Source organism: Hippocampus bargibanti, linkage group LG09 (genome assembly GCF_051943395.1).
Source record: "Hippocampus bargibanti isolate YZ-2025 linkage group LG09, ASM5194339v1, whole genome shotgun sequence".
NCBI lineage: Eukaryota > Metazoa > Chordata > Actinopteri > Syngnathiformes > Syngnathidae > Hippocampus > Hippocampus bargibanti.
Genome location: NC_142742.1, coordinates 24,826,242 through 24,839,085, shown reverse-complemented (window position 1 = coordinate 24,839,085; position 12,844 = coordinate 24,826,242). Strand labels below are relative to the sequence as shown.

Genomic DNA, 12,844 nt, shown 5'->3' with positions numbered 1-12,844 from the left:
TAAGGCTTTATTTATATGTGCACAGTAGTGATGGGAATTCTGGCTCTATTCAGAGAACCGGTTCCTGTGGCTCGACTCATTAAAAAGATCCGGCTCTTTTGGCTCCTAAATGGCTCCTCAGTTTTTTTTTTTGCCTGAATTAACTACCAAAAATCATGTAAAATTATGTGAAAAACGAAATACTCATGTAAAAAATACACAACATCAAATATTTTTATTTATAAGGCTTTATTTGTATGTGCACTGTAGTGATGGGAATTCTGGTTCTTTTCAGAGAGCCGTTTTTTGTGGCTCGACTCCTTAAAAAGATCCGGCTCTTTTGGCTCTTAAATGGCTCCTCGTTTTTTTTTGTCTAAATTAATTAACTACCAAAAATCATGTAAAATGATGTGAAAAACGAATTACTCATGTAAAAAAATACACAAAAGCAAATATTTTTCAGTTATAAGGCTTTATTTATATGTGCACAGTAGTGATGGCAATTCTGGCTCTTTTCAGAGAGCCGGTTCCTGTGGCTCGACTCATTAAAAATACCCGGCTCTTTTGGCTCCTAAATGGCTCCTCAGTTTTTTTTTGCCTTAATTAACTACCAAAAATCATGTAAAATTATGTGAAAAACGAAATACTCATGTAAAAAATACACTAAATCAAATATTTTTTATAAGGCTTTATTTATATGTGCACAGAGTTAGTGGATGCTATCAGACCAACTAGTAAAAAATATCATAATTGAATAATAATAACAGCATAATGTGAAAACATTTGTCCACCTGTCTACCCTAAATCCCCCTCTTACTCCCCCTTCTCCTCACTGCTGCATGTGTCTGTCATTCTCCTCTCCTTCCTCTACCACGGATCTTGACCAATCACGTGCGGCTTTAACCGAAGACTGGGGGCGGGGAATAGAGGACAAAAAAAATCGGCTCCCATTTCCAGCTCCTTGTTCGTTCACTACAACGATCCGGCTTTAAGAACCGGCTCGTTCGGGAACGACACATTACTAACACACACACACACACGCGCGCGCACACACAATTAGTTGATTGTTTTCTGGCCTGCAAATGTGGATTTGAGGCTGTTCAACACTTGGTTGTTGACCTTATTTGACCCTAAATCCAAAAGGTTTTTTCACTCTCAACTTGAAGGTGTCGAGTTTCGTAAGTTTTTTTTTTTTTGGCATGCTCACGGACGTTTGGCTCCTCATCCGAAGAGCTTCGTCAGCCAATGAAAGGTGTGCTGGTGACTCTGGCCCTGCATATATCCCTAATGGACACAGGTGGTGCTGCCGACCTCTGCTTTGATAGGCCCCTCCTAGAAGGTCGGGGGAGCTAATCTGATGACTTATTTTGTTCTGTCTGATGACCTCGAATGTTCTATGCCTGGCTCTGATTGCCCCCTTAGTTCTGACGTCACCTCATTCGCATGACCCAGTTAGCACACTTTATGTGTAAGGTCTATTTTGTGTTGTTTTAAGGCTTATTTCATGGAAAATTATGTTTTATGGGGACCTCGGCACAGATTATTCTCATTTTAATGGTTTCCTATCGGAAATAAATGTTTGGAATACATACTTTTCATCTTACACACACATTTTGGGAGCAAATTAAGTAAGCCAAGGTATCATTGTACTGTATTTCATTTGTAGTGTTTTTTGTCTTGCCTTAAACTGCCATTGTTATAAATTTTGCTCATATGCTACCTAGCTAGCTATTTTCTATCTATTAGCTATCTGGCTATGTCGGTGGCTATCTCGCTACCTATCCATTAGCTGTCTAATTATCCAGCTAGCGTCTGGCTTGCTATCTATTAGCTATGTATTAGCTAGCAAGCTAGCTTTCTATCTATTTGAGTTACTTCGGGGTTGAGTGAACGCTGGCGCGTGTGGCTGCCCCTGCTCACCCATAGAAAAACTGATCCTTTTACTGTAAAGTGACCTTGAGAGTTTTGAAAGGCGCTTAAATGAAATGGATCATTATGTTATTATCATGCGGTAACTATGTAAGAAGTCTGTTGTAAGCACGATCCAAATTGGACCTCAAACCACCCTGGCGATTTAGTGAAGGATTTTGCTGTTTGACCAAAATGGCTTCTTTTCAAACGTCGGACACCTTGAAAGAAGCACACATGACGGCTGGTCACATGACGGTTGATCCCGCAGGCTCCTCGTTCAAACGTCCATCTCCCTGTAGACTCCAGAGGAGGAGGCGGCGGACGGGCTGAACCTTTGCCCGCCGGCGCCTTTCCAAAGGGACGCGGGCGAAGACCAGGCCTCGGACCATTCCGGAAGCGAACCACCCGCCGGCGTGGATTCTGGCCCACCCGAGTGGGAGCTCACCGTGGACGCGGGAGGATGGCCGGCGCTCCAGAATGCCGCCTTCTTTGGCGCCTTGCCGGGTAAACATTCGCCGCCCGACAAACTATTTGCTTTTTTCACCTTTTTTCTCCACTTAAAGGACAACCGACACCTCCGGACAAGTTGCGTCTCTAATTTGTAAAATCACTTGAAAAGTTTCCCTCCTCGTGGGGCACGTCTTCCGCAGAGATGTCGGCATGCGACGCGACGAGCGAGGCAGCGGGCCGCCGCCGCGGCGGTCCCGCCTCCCCTACGAGGACGCCGCCGGGGCCAAAAGTCTGCGCTAGCGACTTCCGCCGGCGATGCGACTACGTAAGCGAGCGATTGGCCCGCCGGACGCCCACGTCGGACGTGTCCTTTGGTGACCGCGCGCTCGCTGGCGTCATCAGGTGGAGTTGGCGTGCCGGTGCAACGGAAGCATCGAGGAGGTGAAGCGAATCAAGCGCGTCCTCGGCAAGCGACGGGAAGCCGACGCCCTGGCGCTTGATGTCGCCGAGGAAGCGCAACGCCGCGTGACCTTTGGTAAGCGCCGTTTGGAATTAATAATCATAATACATTTAATTTCTCAGCACCTTTCAAAACTCTCAAGGTCACTTTGCACTCACAGGAGACGTTTTTCTGCGGGTGAGCAGCGGCAGCCACACGCGCCAGTGTTCACTCAACCCGCAAGCAACATAAAATGATCATCATTACACAACAATAATAATAATAATAATAATAATAATAAACCAATTGTTGTCGCCAATACTGTACTTAATTAAGATGCATTTGTATGTGAATATGGGTTGAAGCGATCTATCTATCTATCTATCTATCTATCTATCTATCTATCTATCTATCTATCTATCTATCTATCTATCTGTTATCTATTAGCTAGCTAGCTAACGCAGAATCTGTCCCGGCGCGCAGGCGTGATGGAGCGCTGGGAGCTGGCGCAGGCCCACCAGGTCCAGCGGGAGGACGGGCAGCAATGGCGGCGGCTCCGAGGCCACCTGCGTGATGTCATTTCCTGGCTGGATATGAAGCTCCCCGAGCTAGAGGCGCTGCAGAAGCTCCCGCCGCTTGCCGGCCTCAAAGATTTGGAAAGCAACGTCGGGATGCTCAAGGTACAGTGATACCCCGGTTTACGAACCCCTTGGCTTACGAACTTTTCGGTTTACGAAAAAGGTTAAATTGATGAAAATGTTACCTTGGCATACAAACTATTTTTCGGGATACACACGGAGCGCCACAATGAGTGATGTGTCATTCGCAAACGAGCCCGTTCTCCTAACAAGGAAATGCCAGCCGACTCGTTTTTGTCCTCTATTCCCCGCCCCCAGTCTTCGGTTAAAGCCACGTGATTGGTCAAGAACGCAGCATTGGGGGCGGGGTTAAAAATAAAAGGACAGGCGGATGACAGAAAGTGAGAAAATATATAGAAAACAGTGAAATTTGGACTCATTTCAACTTTGATAGTTCAAAGGCATAATGTAGACTGCAAGGTTAAAAAATCCCATCAATCAGGCTCCAAAAATAACCGCACAAGCCATCTCTACACTTGATGCAAAAAGCTATCAACCCAGCTAAACAGAACACAATTAATGAGGAACTAGGTAAAAGTATTGCCAAGAAAGCACGGCAACTTCACTGGGATATCTCTCAAGAGGCAACCTGGAGGTTCGTCATCCATTGATGATTTCAAGGCTAGCCACGGATGGTTCGACAACTTAAAGCGTCGTACAGGGATTCATAGTGTCATTCGTCATGGTGAGCCAGCCAGTTCTGATGATGAAGCTGTCAAAGCTTACAAGGAATCAGTCCTCAAGATGGTGGAAGAAGAAGGAGGCTACGTTCCTCATCAAGTGTTTCATGCTGATGAAAGCGGACACTCCATTCCATCAAGCCATCAACGACCATCACAAAGGTCAATCAAACCACGTTATTATACAGGACAGTTTCTTTCTTTAATTATAATACCATAGCACATTTATTATACATAAAATAAGGTCTATTTGGTGTAGTTTTAAGGCTTATTTGGTAGGAAATTATGTGTCATGGGACCAGGGAACAGATTACTCTCATTTTAATGGTTTTCTATGGGAAATACATTTTTGGGATAACACTTTTTGCCTTAGACACTCTGTCTGGGAACCGATTAAGTTGGTAAGCCAAGGTATCACTGTGCACTTTTGTGACCCCGTCGTGGAACTCGACCTTGGACCATGAGCGCCCGCGTTGAGTCCGACGCCGCGGCTTTGTTTTGTGCGGCAGGAGTCGCAGCGGGCGTTGTGCGTGCCCAAGCGCGCCCTCATGCGGCTCAACCTGGCCGGCGGCCAACCGGACGGCCGGCGGGAGCTGAAGGCGGAGCTCGGGTCGGCCAATGGCAGTTGGGTGCGAGCTTGCGGCGCGCTGGAGCGCTGGGAGGCGGAGCTTCGTGCTGCCCTGATGCGCCGTCAGGTGCGAGCCCGCCAGCGGCTTTGTCTGCTTGCATTGCACCTTGACTTTGCCTGAGAAAGCTAGCTAACCAGCCACTGGATACCTAATAGATAGCCAACAGATAGCTAGCTAGATAGCCAGCCACCTAGATAGTTATATAGCTAATAGCTTGCTATATAGTCAGTTAGCTAATACACTGAGTAGCGAGCTAGCTAATAGATAGCCAGCTAGATAGATAGCTAATAGATGGCTAACAGATAGCCATCTAACCAGCTAGCTAGCTTACAGATAGCTCACAGGTAGCTACCGACCTGGATAGATAGCTAATAGTAAGGCAGCTAGCTAGCTAGCTAGATATCTAATTGATAGCTAGTAGATAGACAGCTAACTGGGTAGCTAGCTAATAGCTAGCTAGGTAATAGATAGATAGCTAATAGATAGCTAACCAGCTAGTAGATAACTAATAGAGAGCTGACAGATAGCTTGCCAGATAGGTAGCCATCTAGATTAGTTATATAGCTAGCTAGCTAGATAGACATGTATGTATGGGGCCAAAACTGCCAGCAAATTTATTTTGCTGACGAGGCCTCTTGGGTGAGGGGCGAGGCGTCCAACACCTTCAGGGAGGTACGGAAGAAACCTTTTCATCGATGGACAAGGATATAACAAATATGCCATAGCTACCTGGCTGGCATGCTAAAATGGAACTGTATAGTGCCACTTTTTTTGACAACGATACTAGTGCAGCGTGTTCTACCGGAAACAAATTCCTTGTGTGTCCTACATACTTGGCAATAAAGATGATTCTGATTCTGATTCTGATTCTGATGCTAGCTATCTAGCTGACTAGCTATTAGCTATTGATTGGCTTGCTAGCTAGCTTTTACTATTCTAGCCGGTTTACTTCCGGTGTGGCTGCTGCTGCTCACCCACAGAAAAACCTATCCTGTGACTGTAAAGTGTCCTTGAGAGTTTTGAAAGGCGCTTAGAAATCAAATGTATTCTTATTATTATTGTATCTATTAGGTAGCTAGCTAGCTGTCTATCTATTTGAGTTACTTCTGGGTTGAGTGAACGCTGGCGCATGTGGCTGCCGCTGCTCACCCACAGAAAAACTGATCCAGTGACTGTAAAGTGACCTTGAGAGTTTTGAAAGGCTTAAAAATAAAATGTATTATGATGATGATGATTATTATTGACTTTATTTGTCCTTGGCTTTGGTTGCCCCCTCAGGCTTTTGAGCAGTCGCTGTGCGCGTTGCTCTTGTGGCTGCCTCAAGCCCGAGAAAAAGTCTGCGCGCTCTACGTGCGGCCACCATCGCCCTCGTCCGCCGTCCTGTTGGAGCAACGCCAGGCGCTGCGGGTAAGCCAGCGCCGTCGGGCGTTCTTGTCAGACGACCCCGTGACCCCGTGACCCCGCTCCGGGTCCTCAGGCCTGGCGGGAGGAACTGCGACGACGTCAGGCGGCCGCTCGGCTGCTCTCGGAGGCGGCCGGCGACCGCCGGGAGGAAGTTTGGGCGCTGGCCGACGAGATCGAACTGCTCCTCGGGCGCGTCGGCGAGAGCCTCGAGCGCGACCTCTGCGACCTCAAACGGCAGCAGGTAGGCCACGCCCATCAACGCCACGCCGCACGTTGACGGACGGGAGGCTGACGCTTTTTGCGTGCGTGTCAGGAGGAAGGGGAGGAGCCAGCAGATGGCAGACAGGTGGACATTCAACAAAGGTGCGTGTACGTTTCTAAAGACGCGTGGGAAGGTTGCATGCTGGGAGGGAGGCGGCCTCACTAATAATCATAATCATAATTATTATCATTATGATTATTATCATTTCATTTCTGACTGCCTTTCAAATCTCTCAAGGACACTTTACACTCACAGGATGAAGTTTTTCTGTGGCTGAGCTGCGGCAGCCACACGCGCTAGCGTCCGCTCAGCCCCGAATAACTCAAATAGATCAAGTTAGCTAGCGAGCTAATATCTTCTTTTCCTTTGGGCTTTTCCCCTCAGGGGTGGCCACAGCGAATCAATGTCCTCCATCTATCCCGGTTTTGTGCATCCTCTTCTCTCACACCATCTATGTGTGAGAGAAGTCCCCCTTGACCACATCCATATACCTCCTCTTGGGTCTTCCTCTCGGTCTCCTGCTCGGCAGTTCAAGGCTCAGCATCCTTCTCCCGATATAGTCACTCTCTCTCCTCTGGACATGTCCAAACTTTCTCAGTCTGACTTTCTCTCCAAAGCCTCTAACATGAGTTGTCCCTCTAATGTCCTCATTCCTGATCCCATCCAACCTGGTCACTCCCAAAGAAAACCTCAACATCTTCAGCTCTGCTTCCTGTCTTTTCTTCAGTGGCATTGTCTCCAGTCCAAACATCATGGCTGCTCTCACCACCATTTTATACACTTTTCCTTTCATCCTAGCTGAAACCCTTCTATCACACATCACACCTGACATTTTTCTCCAGCCTGCCTGGACACGCTTCTTCACCTCTTTTCCACACTCTCCATTGCTCTGGACAGTTGACCCCAAGTACTTCAAATCCTCCACCTTCTTTATCTCTTCTCCCTGTAGCATCACTCTTGCACTTGGATCCCTCTCATTCACACACATCTATTCCGTCTTGCTGCGACTGATCTTCATTCCTCTCCTTTCCAGGGCATATCTCTCCACAGCTCTAGTTTCTCCGCCACCTGTTCCCCGTTCTCGCTACAGATCACAATGTCATCTGCAAACCCAAACATCATGGTCCTAGGAGATTCTTGTCTAACATCGTCTGTCAGCCTGTCCGTCACCATAGCAAACAAGAAGGGGCTCAGAGCTGACCCCTGGTGGAGTCCCACCTCCACCTTGAATTCCTCAGTCACACCGACAGCACACCTCACAACTGTCTTACAGTCACGATACATGTCTTGCGCCGCTCTGACATACTTTTCGGTCACTCCAGACTTCCTCATGCAATGCCACAGCTCTTCTCTGTCACCCTGTCGTACGCTTTCTCCACGTCTACAAAGACACAATGCAATTCCTTCTGACCTTCTCTGTACTTCTCTATCAGCATTCTTCAAGCAGACACTGCGTCTGTCGTACTCTTTTTTTGGCATGAAGCCATACTGCTGCTCACAAATGTTCACTTCTGCTCTTAGTCTAGCTTCAACTACTCTTTGCCAGAGTTTCATTGTATGGCTCATCAACTTTATTCCTCTGTAGTTAGTACAACTCTGCACATCTCCTTTGTTCTTAAATATGGGCACGAGTACACTTTGTCTCCATTCTTCAGGCATCTGTTCACCATCTAAGATCTTGTTGAATAACCCAATCAGGAACACCACCGCCGCCTCTCCAAGACACTTCCATACCTCGATTGGTAAATCATCAGGCCCGAGATGCATTTTGGGTAATTTGTTTGCTCTGAAAACATCGTGTTGATGGCAAAATTAGAAGGAAAAACACATAAATAATGCAATGGTGAATCGTTGTGTGTTGCACCAAGACTACTATTTGATACTAGTTGCACAAATTCCCAGCAGACAAATCGGCCCATTTGCAACGGAGCTTGTGCGCCACCCTGTGCATGTTCTGGGCGCTACATTGGAGTCCAGATGCCTCAAAATGATACGGAAGGACTTCTTGAATCAATGGCAAACATGTATGCTTTCCTCTTCAGAACTATTTGAATCATATTCATAACTGGATGAGTAACAAGAAAGCATCTTCTCCGATTCTGAAGCTATTGTTTTGATTCTCGAGCAAGGCGAAGATGTCTTGGTGTGACGTCACGAACAAGTATTCGACAATTGTGTATTGGAGTCACACATGTCCACTAAGCCTATAACAGCATGAAACTTTTAAATATGATAACTTCTTATTCCCCATCATTAACATTTACAAATAACTAAACTAGATACATATATAGACTAACTAACAGATAAAAATAAATAGAAATGAAATCACATTGGATGTTTTCAGGATGTGTATATAAACTACAGTAAAGTCTCGTTCTATGGATATTGGTTATATCGATAGTACTGCTTATTACGATACTATTTCTATGAAGGCAAGAATCGCTATTCTCGAGAATATCGATAGAACGAGACTTGCCATGCCGACGGCCGTTTGTTTGCTTGCAGGGGCGGGGACGGCGGAGGCCAATACGGCGAAGGTGACGCCCCCCCGGGCCGCCGCCCCCTTTTGCGCCGCATCCTGCTGCACGGCGTCTTTCTCCTGCTGGCGGCGGCCGGCTTGGCGGCGCCGTTGCCCTCCGGCGGCTCGCTGGCCAACAACTTGGCGCACTCCTTCTCCGCCATGCTGCGCTACGCCAATGGAGCCCCGCCCACGTGACCCCCAACCCCAAATTATTAGCTTTGGATGAATTGCGCCATTTGAAGGTGTCCCATTTGCCCAATTGACTTTGATTATCCATTGGCTAGCTAGCTAGCTAGCTTTCTATCTATCGATTGGAGTTACTTCCGGGTTGAGTGAACGCTGGCGTGTGTGGCCGCCGCTGCTCACCCGAAGAAAAATGTATCCTGTGACTGTAAAGTGACTTTGAGAGTTTTGAAAGGCGCTTAGAAATGAAATGGATTATTATTAATTGGGAGCAATCAAATGCATCCCAAAGTAAGTCGTCAATGCCTCCTTTGATCTTTGTGATGAACGCCGCATGCATTTTGCCCCACAGACATGAAAAGGCCTTGAAATCGGTCAGAACGAGCGGCTGGCATTGCATGTGCACTTTGATTTAATAATAATAATGATAATAATAATAATAATCCATTTCATTTCTAAGCGCCTTTCAAAACTCTCAAGGTCAATTTACAGTCGCAGATTTTTTTCTGTGGGTGAGCAGCGGCAGCCACACGCGCCAGCGTTCACTCAACCTGGAAGTAACTCAAATATATAGAAACCTTGCTAGCCAATCAATAGCCAACAGATACCTAGCTAGATAGCTAATAGATAGCTACCTAGTTAGCTAGCTAGCCAGCCAGCCAGATAGCTAATAGATAGCAAATAGCTAGCAAATGATGATAATAATAAAAAATAATAATAATAATGATGATCCATTTCATTTCTAAACATCTTTCAAAACCCTCAAGGTCAATTGACAGTCGCAGATTTTTTTGTGTGTGTGAGCAGCGGCGGCCATATGCACCAGCGTTCACTCAACTCGGAAGTAACTCAAATAGATAGAAAGCTAGCTAGCTAATAATAATAATAATCCATTTAATTTCTAAGCGCCTTTCAAAACCCTCAAGGTCACTTTAGAGTCGCAAGAGACATTTTTCTGTGGGTGAGCAGCGGCAGCCACACGCACCAGCTCAACCCGGAAGTAACTCAAATTGAATAGTAAGACAGAGGTAGAAAGCTAGCTAGCAAAGCGATAGATAGCTAATAGCTAGCCAGCTTGTGATTGTACGGTATGACATTAGGGTCAATGTCAGCTCATTTTCAAGATTGCCACGCCTGCCGTGATTGTTTTTGATTGAGCGGACGTCTATTGGTGAATGTCATCAGAAATGTCACAGCAGTGATGGCATGGAGGTCCACGTTGGTCCACTGGACTTGTTTGGCCCGCGTGTCTGCAAACAATCCGTCTGCACGCTCGCCACGTGGACAACAACTGGCATGTTTTCACTCGTGGCCTTTTATTGAAGCAAGCTTGCAATAAACGCTTCAACGCTGGCTGGACTTTGCAAAGTCTCGATTGAACACACGCGGGCGGGGAAAGCCGTCCAAACGCACCTTGAGCACATTGGACATTTCCGTTCCGGGCAGGCCGTTGTCATTTTGACGCTCACATGTGTCGGTCAGGCGGCATCACCGCCCGGGACGGCAAAAGACTGGAGCGCCTGGTCAAGAGGGCCACTTCTGTCCAGGGCTACTGGCTGGACTCTCTGGAGGAGGTGAGCAACAGACGGACGCTAGCTAAACTAAAAGCTATGACGGACAACCCCTCCTGCCCACCCTGACAGCTCCTTCGGCCAGAGACTGTTCCACCTGCGCTGCAAGAAGGACAGGTACCGCCGCTCGTTCCTACCCACTGCTTTCCGGCATTGCAATTGTCAATAAAAGAAAAAACTGGACACTTGTACTGTAAATATGGCTTGATGCAATACAGCTACATGTATCAATATACCTTTATTGATACTTGCGCAAAAAAAAAAAAAATCAACATCGCAAGGATAATACGAGTGGGCCTCAATCGGCAGTACATCTGCAGCTAAAAGCTAGCAACCACTCATTTGACATTAAAATCTTAGTGAAAGAAAATGGATGCTTTGAAAGGGGAGTAAACAAAGCTATTCGCATAAAACAGCAAATCGTCACTAAAACGCCACGGTGGGGTGAGATTCAATTTGGATCGTTCGTACAACAGACCTCTTAGGCATCACAGGCTTAGTTATGCTGATGAGGTGATACCAGAGCAAATGGGGCCATCAGGCCAGTCGTAGACCCCATAATCAGTCAGGACAATAGAAGTATACATACAGAAAAGTCCTCCCACCCCCACCCCATCCCTTTTCAAATTGCAAATGTCCTCATTGTGGGACGAATAAAGGTTTTCTGATTCTGTCCATTTTAGGTGCCCCAACACAGCGGAGTTCAATTTTCACCAGCGTTTCAGGCCTCTGCGGTTCTCAAAAGTAGGAAATGGTGCCCCCCCCCCCCCACCCCCAATGACGCAGCTTGTGACCTTTGCTCTCCAGAGCTTCCCGATTACATTTCAATCAGGTGTGTTGCGTGGTGAAGGGAGGCAGCTCAAAGGCGTCAAAAAGCATGCATGGCGTGGCGCTCGGACTTCCAAGAACTACAAAAAAAAACAAGTCCAGCACGATCGGACACTTTCAATGAAGCGAACTTGGGTCACAATTCAGCATTTTTTTTTCAGCTTTGGATCTTCAGTCCGCTTTCAGTGCAATCCGCCATTCAAAGAAGTTTCCACCACATCGCCGGGAAGGCCAAAGTAGTCCGAAGGAGGGCCCTGGTGCGCCAAAACCATCTCGTTCGACTTCTTTCCGCAGAAAAAAAATGGAGGCTAATGGGCGGGAAAGACGAAGACCAAAACGTCGCTCGCCGCCTCGTTCAACACAGCGAAGGCCGCCTCGCACGCCTGCCTTCTCGGAAGCGAGTCCAACGACGACGCGGGGAGGACGTCAGCTGGATCGCCGACAAAGCTAAGTACCGTGATAGCTTGGCTTACGAAATTAATTGCTTCGCAGAGTGTGTAAGGTGAAAAGTGTGTATCCCAAAAAATAATTTCACATCGGAAACCATTATAATGAGAATAATCCGTTCCCAGGTCCCCATAAAACATCATTTTCGACTAAATAAGCCTTAAAACTACACAAAATAGACCTTATTTTATGTGTAATAAATGTGCTATGGTATTATAATTAAATAAATAAACTTTACTGTATACTAAAGTGGTCTTATTGACCTTTGTGATGGTCGTTGATGGCTTGATGGAATTTCATCAGCATTATCATAAATAATACATTTCATGTTTAAGCACCTTTCAAAACGCTCAAGGTCACTTTTTACAGTCACAGGATAACATTTTTCTGTGGGTGAGCAGTGGCAGCCACACGCGGCAACGTTCACTCAACCTGGAAGTAACTCAAATAGATATAATAGCTAGCTAGATAGTTAATAATAATAATACATTTCATCCTCTATTCCCCGCCCCAGTTCTTTGGTTAAAGCTGCACATGATTGGTCGATATCCGTTGTAGGAGGGAGGGGAGAATTACAGACACGCAGAAGTGAGGAGAAGGGGGGGTTAGGGTAGACGGGTGGACAAATGTTATCACATTATGCTATAATTATTATTCAATTATTAATGTTTTTTACTAGTTGGTATGATAGCATTATTAATATGAAAAGCAAATGAGTGACAGCTGATCATCAGACCAGAGTAAGCATAGGGAAAGTCAAAGTTAACATTCACTAACACATATAAATACAACCATATAAAACACATATTTTGATATAGTGTATTTTTTTTACATGAGTAATTCGTTTTTCACATAATTTGACATGTTTTTGGTCGTTAATTAATTTAAGCAACAAAAAAATT

The 12,844-nt window shown here is 46.2% G+C and overlaps 1 protein-coding gene across 1 annotated transcript in view; it reads left to right on the top strand.

Annotated features, from left to right (window-relative positions):
• The window catches only part of syne2b (spectrin repeat containing, nuclear envelope 2b), an 80,242-nt gene extending 69,420 nt beyond the window's left edge, over positions 1-10,822 (top strand). Inside the window, 9 exon segments of the mRNA XM_089005287.1 lie at positions 2,190-2,394; positions 2,541-2,665; positions 2,743-2,875; positions 3,263-3,459; positions 4,607-4,792; positions 6,005-6,133; positions 6,204-6,371; positions 6,444-6,493; positions 8,898-10,822. Of these exon segments, the coding sequence (XP_088861413.1) occupies positions 2,190-2,394; positions 2,541-2,665; positions 2,743-2,875; positions 3,263-3,459; positions 4,607-4,792; positions 6,005-6,133; positions 6,204-6,371; positions 6,444-6,493; positions 8,898-9,108 (1,404 nt within the window). The 3' untranslated portion in view covers positions 9,109-10,822.
• Positions 10,823-12,844: the final 2,022 nt, after the last annotated feature.